The sequence below is a fragment of the Zalophus californianus genome, chromosome 5 (genome assembly GCF_009762305.2).
Source record: "Zalophus californianus isolate mZalCal1 chromosome 5, mZalCal1.pri.v2, whole genome shotgun sequence".
In the NCBI taxonomy this organism is placed as follows: domain Eukaryota; kingdom Metazoa; phylum Chordata; class Mammalia; order Carnivora; family Otariidae; genus Zalophus; species Zalophus californianus.
In genome coordinates, this window is record NC_045599.1 from 11,620,520 (window position 1) to 11,630,514 (window position 9,995).

At 44.4% G+C, this 9,995-nt stretch overlaps 1 protein-coding gene and 1 pseudogene across 1 annotated transcript in view; both read left to right on the forward strand.

The window, feature by feature from the left end:
* LVRN (laeverin) overlaps positions 1-4,330 on the forward strand; it is a 67,498-nt gene extending 63,168 nt beyond the window's left edge. Inside the window, exon 20 of the mRNA XM_027604342.2 lies at positions 2,772-4,330. Coding sequence (XP_027460143.2) covers positions 2,772-2,912 — 141 coding nt within the window. The 3' untranslated portion in view covers positions 2,913-4,330. The remainder of the gene's footprint in view (positions 1-2,771) is intronic.
* LOC113930098 lies at positions 254-379 on the forward strand (annotated as a pseudogene).
* Positions 4,331-9,995: the final 5,665 nt, after the last annotated feature.

Consider the following 9,995-nt stretch of genomic DNA (forward strand, 5'->3'; position numbering starts at 1 on the left):
GGAATATGTGGGTGATGGAAACGTACTTTACTGTATCTAGCTCCTAGCTCTGTGTTTCACGGGCATATAAAATGAGTACCACTCACTCACTTGTCACACTTCAAGTGCATATGGTTTATTGTCCATCAATTTCATCTCAATTGATTCAATAAATATTTTTTGAAAAAAATGTCTGAGCACAAATTAAACACTGTGGCCCGGAACTATATTAGTATGAACAGAAAGGGCCTGTATAAATAAGGAAGGAAAAGCAATCACTTCTTGGCCTTTTGGCTGAGATCAAGGGTAGTGTCTGTTCTTATCAGGTTAATATCTCATACATCCTCTAGCCAAGGATAAGATATTAGGAGGATTTATGGAGCAGGGAGCTCCATCCACTCCACACATCGACCTGGGTTAAAGAAAAAAAAAAGAAGAAGAAAGGAAAATCAGCTCCCCTGCCCCAGCAAATAAACCAATAAATATATAGGTCAGAGAGGCCTGAAGTTTGATTGTGAGCCAAAAGAGAGAGAGAGAGAGAGAAGCAGTCAGGTATGTAGTTGTTATTATGGGAGAGGAAGAATCACGAATTCCTGAAGGACTTCTCTACGTGTGAGTTTGGGCCTGCCTGAGGCTGAGCTGCCAGGACCTGACTTATCAGGGGTTCCCTGGCCAGGAGAGGGAGGGGCACCCAGACATGCTGGAAGGAAGCCTCCAGAATGAAGGCCGAGTTTGTGTTGGCAGTGAAGGGCCTCCGTTCCTCTTTTTGTCTAGAGAACCCAGGGACGTTTTATTTGTTGTTTCATGAATGAATGAAGTGCCTATAAATTTAGCAGTCCTCGGAGTTCCAAAACTCTAGAGTCACTGATAGTTTGTTTTTTTTAAAAAAACAAAAACAAAAATACCTTCAGCTGTGGTGAAATTTTTGCCATTTTGGAAAACAAGTAAATTAGCTACTGTGAATGTCCTTGTCAAAAATGTAGTAATCATTTATAGATTATAGTCCTGCTGTCATCCATCCGTTCATGGGATCATCCTGAAAATATGGTCTGGTCTTCGTATGGCACCCAGTGGGAGCCTGGCCTCACATTCTCAGCATGCATGAAGCCCCACCGACAATCCCGCAGACCCCTACTCCCCTCCCACACACTGCAGGTGGTACAGGGTTCTGGGCAGCTGTGGGAGAGGGCAGGAGGTTTGTTCCTGGTTCCTTTAGCCCACGTTTTGCTCAAAACTTACTTTTTGGGCGCCTGGGTGGCTCAGTCAGTGAAGCATCTGCCTTCGGCTCAGGTCATGATCCCAGGGTCCTGGGATTGAGCCCCACATCAGGCTCCCTGCTCAGCGGGGAGTCTGCTTCTACTCTACCCTACCCCCCCCATGATCTTACTCTCTCTCTCAAATAAATAAGACCTTAAAAAGAAACTTACTTTTCTTTTACATGGTAATTAGGCTGGATGGCCCTATTACTCCTCAATTTCAAGTCCACTAGGCTTTAAGTGACATTTCCTAAGCTGGCGTCTGTACATTGTCATCTCAGATGTTCTAAATTCAAATCCAGGAAAACAGTATGGAGGTTCCTCAAAAAGTTAAATATAGAACTACCCTATAATCCACCGATTGCACCACTAGGTGTTTACCCAAAGGATACAAAAATACAGATTCTAAGGGGAACACGCACTCTGCTGTTTATAGCAGCATTACCAAGAAAGGCCGAACTATGGAAAGAGCCCAAATGTCCATCGACCAATGAATGGATAAAGAAGACGTGGTCTCTATAGATACACAGTGGAATATAACTCAGCCATCAAAAAGAATGAACGTGCAACAATATGGTTGGAGCTAGAGGGTATTAGGCTAAGCAAAATAAGTCAGTCAGAGAAGGACAAATATCATATGATTTCACCATATGTGGAATTTAAGAAAGAAAACAGATAAACATATGGCAAGGGAAAAAAAAAGAGAGGGAAGTAAACCACAAGAGACTCTTAACGAGAGAGAACAAACAGGGTTGATGGAGGAAGGTGGGTGGGTGGGGGATGAGCTAGATGGGGAATGGGCATTAAGGAGGACGCTTGTTATGATGAGCACCGGGTATTGTATGTAAGTGATGAATCACTAAATTCTGCTCCTGAAACCAGTATTACACTATGTGGTAACTAACTAGAATTGAAATAAAAATCTGGAAGAAAAAAAAAAGTTCTAATCCAGTGACACAGAAACAGACTTTTTGGAATATGACTTATTAGTTCGCTGGGGTCTGGCTTAGACATAGTATTGCGGCAGATGTTCCCATAACTAAAGGCTTGAGCTGACTCAGTGAAGGAATCCAGTCAGGGGACAAGCCCACTCTCTAAATATTCTTAAATAAAGGATAACACTTGTAAGGGTCCAGATGTTAGGGGCCAGTCTTGAGCCTTGGGAGTTGCAGCATTTTTCTGAGATAAGAGAAGTTCTCCCTGTGTGTCTGTCCACACATCTGGTGTAATATCCAGTATGCATTCGGTGAGTCATTACTGAGCACCTGCTCTGTGCTCCGGGGCATAGAGCAGGGAATCAAATAGATGAAGCTCCCCCTTCACAGGACTTCTGGTCTACACCTAATTCTTCAGGGTAGGCGTAGTCTTCATCACCTGTTCTCAAGCAGGGTCTCCTCAGGAGCACACAGTCTGTGGGAGCGCACCTTCTTACCTACTCTGGCCACCATGTGCGTGCCATTTGCAAAATCCAATTACTCCTCCACACGAATGTTGCCTTATTCTGTCTCATGACCCACCCTCTCTCGGTGCTTGCAGCTGCAGCAGTTTTTTGGCAACATGTTGGAAGAGCACCAGAGGCTCACAGTCCACGCGAAATTACAGACAATAAAGAAGAAAAATCTGGAAAACAAAACACGCAATGCCAGGATGATGGCATGGCTACGGAAGAACACATAACCGGCGCCCCTCCTGCCTGCTAGAATGGATTTCACTCACACTTTTATCTCCCAGGGCTTCGTGAGTCTGCAAAACCACATGTGTTGTTATTTGTATGTCAGTCACATTTGCTCCTCAGGGTCCTTCCTGTTCTTCCCAGGCTGTCCCCTTTGGCCCCAAGGCTCACTGATTCCCCAGGACGTTGCCAACCCAGGGGATGATTTTACTTTCCTGTTGGGCTGTGAAGCCACAGAATTTACTCGGGGTGCCTTGTAAAAACAAATTTACCTTAGAAAGCCTTGCTTATTCTGTTGTGAAAGCCAGCAGAATACTGGATCATTGGCCAACTGAGCACATCTTCTCTGAGGGAAAACACAGACTTGCAATACTCTGGATTTTATGTAGTTCATTATTTAAAAGCGTCATTAGCAAATAACACAACAGTGTAAAGAAAGAGAAACCAGACAAATAATACTCACTAGGACCTAGAGAAGCCAAGGAAACATTTTAAAAAGAAGGAACAGCTCATCCTAGGAGCCATGTGAAGTGCCTGAAGGGCCAGACATGGGTCTTCTGTCCATTTCTCTCTTCCCACAGGGCCTATCACATTGTGCCACACATTACAGGCCACTGAAGTTTAGGGTGTCACAAAAAGCCAGGATCGCAGGATCCGTGACGTGCCCTTCAGATTGTGGAGGCCCGAAGGAACCTTCCTGAAGCCGGAGACTGCATCCCCACCTGTGGGCCGGGCACTCACTCAGCCCAAGTTTATGAACAAAAATAAGGGTGTCAACAGACAGTAGCCATAAGGGACTGATTTTCAGCACAAAGGGAAGTGGTCAAATAAAGAGAAAGAGAACAAAAAGCCTAACCACAGCAGACTCTTTACAGCTCTGCACTCAGGGCATGAAGTCAGAAATGTGGTTCCATTTGGCCAAACTGAACCTGCTTGTAAGTGGGGACAACTTGAAACGCATTCTTCAGTTGCAGCGTTGGGAGTTGGCTTAGATCGGTTACCCCGGATTGAATCGAGATGGCTAAGGCAAATCATCCCACCCTAGACTTTGTGTGTGTTTAATTCTGTGTCTTCATTTTGATTTTGTTTTTGTAGAAAGGGGCTAAGGCTACAGATCTCCGATCTACCTCAGAGGGATGTAAAAATTAAGAGAGGCTTTAAAATACGTTGTATGAGCTCAAGGCCTTGTGATCTAGGGTTTTCTCCCCCTCCCTCTTGTGTAAGTCGATGCAGCCACAAATGAAGATGCAAAAAACCAGAGTTGGCTTTTGTATTCGCTTCACAAGAAGATGCTCCCTGAGTGAGCAGGAGGCCATGGGACGTGGCCCCAAAACCAACCAAAGCGCTGCCTCCTCAGACTTTGACCATGGGTCATAGGTCAGAGAGCTTTTTCCTTAAATTTAGAAATGTACAACTTAAGCAATAAAATATTACCACGTGTTCAAATTCTTCCATGTGAGGTATTTTCCGGTGTTTTCTAGAACATTCATTCTCTGTCTCCTATCATTCCTTCAGTCCCAGTCTCAGCTTATGATAACCATGCCATACGTCTTCTCTCTTGCTTTTCTCTTCCTCCTCTTCATCTCCCTCCGTGTCTCCCTTGGGGTCCCTTCTTCTTTTCCAGTAATCTCTGCCCGCCTCCTGCCTGGCTCTCCGCGTCCCCCTTCCTCAGTCCTGCCACCCTGCTGTGCCCTCGGAGGCTCTGACCCTGGTCACCCGGTGTGGGTGACGCCAACACTGTGTGATTCCACCAGAGGAGCACCTTGGCGTGGCTCTCCAGGCCATCTGTTGAAAATCAAAATCCGGTTACATCTTAGCTTCTGGGGTCACTAAACAGCACTGAAAGTGTTTATCAGATGTCCAAATATTTGGTTTAGAGTCCTTCCTCTAAGTAGGAAAAAGAACTTCGAATAATGTACTTTTTTTTTTCTTACACAGAGGAAGCCGGTGATCCCAGACAGGCATTACATTTTATTATATCGTACTTATACTTAGGATAAAATGGAGTAATTATTGCTTGATTACTGTGATCGCCATAAGTCAGGGAGCAAAACTGAGGCAGATTTGTGTAAATGGTGTAAAAACTTTATTAACCGATGAACCAGCCTATCTATTAGCACCCCGACCATAAAACAATTTCTCTGACCCAACCAGTGTACCCAGTCTGACTTGTGCTGTTCGCCCTAGAAAAAAGTTAACAAGATGGACAACGTGGTCGTGCGTTTTTCGGTAATTAGAAATGAAAAGTTTTCCCTCACAGTCTTCTGCCTTTTTCCTGCTCAAACTCGCTCAGTGACTTGTCATCACTGAGTCTAAGTGAGAGAACGAATGCTTTGGTCTTGAAGACACGAGATCGTATGCAATTTAGAGTTCTGGGGTCGAGCTGTCCAGCAATTTATTCTGAGGAACGAGGGAAGAAGGAAAAAGAGATTGAAGAGGGAAGTCTTCTTGATTACTTTCCCTCTTTGCTCCAACAAATGTTATTTTGTTTCCATCCAAACTCTAGCAGGATTAATATGTCCAAAGCAAAGCCTTACGTGGGACTTGGAGTAAATAGAACTGCCTCCCCCACACAGAGAATCAGGAATCAGCATTCGAGATCAGCCAGCTCTTCTCTGGAATCCGGCAACATTCAGCGAAGATATTCTCTACAACACACATATCTAGGAATTGGTTGGGCTTTTCCTCTTCTCCTCCTTTCATAAGCAGGTTGGTCCTTAAGGTGAGAGCAAGGCAGGCCTCTCTACCATGGGAGCCAAGGGAGAGTTGTGGAGTCCTGAAATGGGTGGAGGAGCTTGGGTGAGCAAAGGGGGAGTCTACGCCATGGGAAGCAGCTTGGTGCAAGATGGCAGAGCCCAAGGAAGTGAGTAGGATAACCACACAGTGCAGGGAGGGGGCTTATGACATGGAGAGTCAGAGCCCAGACAAGGTGAGAAAGGGGAGTTCAAGTCCTAGTCGGGTGAAGAGGACTCCCCCGGGCCAGGGCAGTGACCCAGCATGAGGTATCAGAGCCTGAGGATGGTGAGGAGGGCATCACATGGGGTGGGCAAGAGCAGCAATAGGAGCTTGGTTACCACAGGCGAATGAATCAAATACAAAAATACACAAATGATAATAGGACCCAGGTTTCTCACCGTTGGAGAAGAGCATAGCAAAAATTCAAAAAGAGATCTGGAATGAACCGTTGGTCATTGGATTGGAAACGGAGGTACCGATGTGAACGGTCCTCATAGTATGACAGAGTCACACACAGAGATGTAAATATGCGTAGACGCGTCATACTGTTTCTGTGTGAAGAGATATGGATATACATGTTGACATCGACCCTACCTTCTCAACTAAGGGGGTCTGGGCGCAGCAACATCCTACTAACAGTGAGCACAGCCCAGACGTTGGCTTCTAAATGCCATGCTCTGCTGTATGAACCAGGGCTCCTCAGAGAAATGGCTGATCTCAGGGCTCTGACAGGGAAGGGACAATTGGAAATGGAACATCTTTTTGTACCGAAAGACAAGGATGTGCCCAAGGAATGATGGGGTCATGTCAAATCCTGATCCTTGCCAAATCGACATCACACGAATCTAATCGTGAGGAAATAGCAGACAAACCCGAACTAAGGGACAGGCCACAAAATAGTCTTCGAAAGCCTCAAGGTCATGGAAGTAAAGGAAAGATAGAGGACCATCTTAGACTGAAGGAAGTTAAAGACACAGGACAACAAAGTGTAGCATGTAATTCAGAACTGGATCCTTTTGCTATAAAGAACATTATTGGGACAATTGGAAACATTGGAATGGAGTCTGAGGGTTAGATACTGGAAATGTATCAATGTTAATTGTCCCACTTTGACAGGTGGGTTATATTTAGGTAGAAAATATCCCCTGGGGCGCCTGGGTGGCTCAGTTGGTTAAGTGACTGCCCTCGGCTCGGGTCATGATCCCGGAGGCCCGGGATCGAGTCCCGCGTCCGGCTCCCTGCTCAGCGGGGGGTCTGCTTCTCCCTCTGACCCTCCCCCCTCTCATGTACTCTCTCTATCTCATTCTCTCTCTCAAATAAATAAATAAATAAAATATTTAAAAAGAAATATATCCCCTGACCTACAACCAGGGATATTTTCCGCCTAAACGTAATCCACCTGTCAAAGTGGGAAAATTAATACACCTTAAGAGGTGAACTTACTTCTTAAGGATTCAGGAAACAAAAATATTTTTCTTGTCATTTCAACTTTTCTGCAAATGTGTGATTAAATAAACTAAATTTAAAAATAAATACAAGAGAATTGTTTTTAAATAGAAACTGCAATATATTTTTCTTTCAAACCATTTTTTTCATTCAAACTTGGTAACAGCCAAGTCTTAAAGTTTATCTGTTAAACATTTCAATAAGCACAAACAGAAAACATTAAGTTGTCCCAAAAGACTTAATGTCTTGTTTCAGCCAATATTTTCCATCTTAAACCAGAGGGACTGGAGCGCCTGGGCGATTCAGTAGGTTAAGCGTCTGCCTTCCGCTCAGGTCGTGATCCCAGGGTCCTGGGATCGAGTTCCGCGTCGGGCTCCCTGCTCAGCGGGGAGTCTGCTTCTCCCTCTCCCTCTGCTGTTCCCCCTGCCTGTGCTTTCTCTCTCGCTCTCTCTAATAAATGGGTAAAATCTTAAAAAAAGAAAAAAATAGAAGTGCCTTCGAAATTCTCTGGTTCTCTGACTACGACTCGAGCTGGTAATTTTCTTCCCGTAGGCGTCCAGCGCACTCAGAAGTAGCCAGCCACCCCACATCCTTCCAGTGACAGTGGTCAAACACAGCCGACCTTGGATCCCTGAGGGCACCTTCACTCAGTAGGTACCTTATTGTAATTAACCTGATTAATGGCGCTGTCAGCGCTGCGTCCAAGGCCAGGGGCGGGATCAGAATCCCACCTTGAGAATCTATTTCCTGCGAGTCTGCTGCCAACAGTCAGGGTTCAGTCTGGAAAACAGAAACCGGCTCTGCTTTTTTTGGACTGAAAGAGCTTATTATTTTTTAACATTGGCATATAAGGAGCTGAAAAGGTACAGAGTGACGGTAAGATAAGGCCAAAACACACAAACACACACACACACACAAACAAACAAACGGCAAGGCATAGCTAGCACTCCCGGGGCAGGGGCAACGAAGGGAAGAGGCGAGGTTATGTAGAACCTGGAGGCAGGTGGTGCTGCCTCCGAAGCTCAGAGAAAGGGCCTGCAGAGCGGGGACCAAGACCTGGAGGAGGGGGCCCCGGCCAGCAAGTCCTGGTATTCTCAGGGGAACACATCAGGCTGGGTCTAGGACACCAGGGGAAATACCCCGAGAACTGGAATCCAACAGCCACCATCCCGAGGAAGAGTCATTGCTGGGGTGATGCTGGTAGAGCAGGAAACAGAGAGGAGGGGGCAAGCCCCTGGTCCCCACTGCAGCTTTCCCGCGACCCTCAGCGCCCCCTGCTGGCAGAGCTGGCAAAGACCGCAGAGTCCGCTCCTCACATCACACAGCGGAGAAACAAGGTGAATCGGCAACTGACCGACGGTGGCCTAATAACCCACTCGGGTCAGTGGAATTGTTCAGATTTTAACAGATGGGGGAAGGAAGGCTTAAGTCCACAGCACTAGCAGAGGCAGGAGCCAGAACTTAAAACCCACTCCGTTTACTGCCAGCCCTCATTTACTTTGGGATTTTCTTTTACCTTTTAATTTAGGACATGGTTAAGATACTATTGTAAGTCGACAAGCCTCATTTGAAAGCTTTTAATCCACACACACCTACTGTGGACCAGAACTATAATAGGGTGTCAGGTAAGCAGCTCTTGGAAAAACAGGCAATGCTTCATGCAGACATGACCATTTAAAACAAAACAAAACAAAAAATACTTCCTAAGAATGATTTGAGTACGAAAGTTAAATTTGGACTTGTATTGAAAAGAAGCTTAAGGTAAATGCATTTAAATAGGTTGTTGAGTCTACTTTGCAAACACTATTAACATAGACTTTTAAGGAATGGTCAAAATTCTAAAATTACTAGCTTCATGATATCAAATCATTATTTGCTTTGGCTTACAATTGCATTTAAAAATTACAGATTATAGAGGCGCCGGGCTGGCTCAGTCAGAAGAGCATACGACTCTTGATCTTGGGGTCGTGAGTTCGAGCCCCATGTTGGGTGTAGAGATTACTTAAATAAATAAAATTTTAAAGAAATTATAGATTATACAGGAAGTATAGCCTAAGGATACTTTATTGATAGAAATAAACTTTACTGATATAAATATAACTCACGAATATGCTCGTATTACTCATGAAAGCTAGCTTTAGCTAAAATGCTCTGTTCCTGTGGTTTTCATAAACCATGTGCAGCCATAGAAAGGATTTAAGTGAATCCAAAGTTTAAAATATCAGAAACTTAATTTAAAATGAATTCTAGGGCGCCTGGGGGGCTCAGATGGTTAAGCATCTGCCTTCGGCCCAGGTCATGATCCCAGGGGCCTGGGATCCAGTCCCACATCAGGCTCCTGGCTCAGTGGGGAGCCTGCTTCTCCCTCTGCCTCTGCCTCTCCCCCTGCTCATGCTCTCTCTCTCTGTTTCTGTGTCTCAAATGAATAAATAAAATCTTAAAAAAAAATAAAAATAAAAAAATAAAATAAAATGAATTCTAAATGCAGATGTCAAATTTGTGTAAAATATTAGTGCTTAATTTGCTGATGCTATTTGAGTGTCCTTATTGATTTTTTCCTTCTAAAGCAATTAATGATTTTTTTCTTTGTATATATTTTTCTTCTTTCTTTCTTTTCTTTCTTTCTTTCTTTCCTTCCTTCCTTCTTTCCTTCTTTCCTTCTTCTTTCCTTCTTTCTTTCTTTCTTTCGTTCGTTCTTTCTTTCTTTCTTTCTTTCTTTCTTTCTTTCTTTCTTTCTTTCTTTCTTTCTTTCCTTCCTTCCTTCCTTCCTTCCTTCCTTTCTTTCTTCCTTACTTCCTTTCCTTCCTTTTTCTTTCTTTCTTCCTTACTTCCTTCCTTCTTTCCTTCCTTCCTTTCTTTCTTCCTTTCTTTCTTTTCTTCCTTCTTCCTTCCTTCCTTCCTTCCTT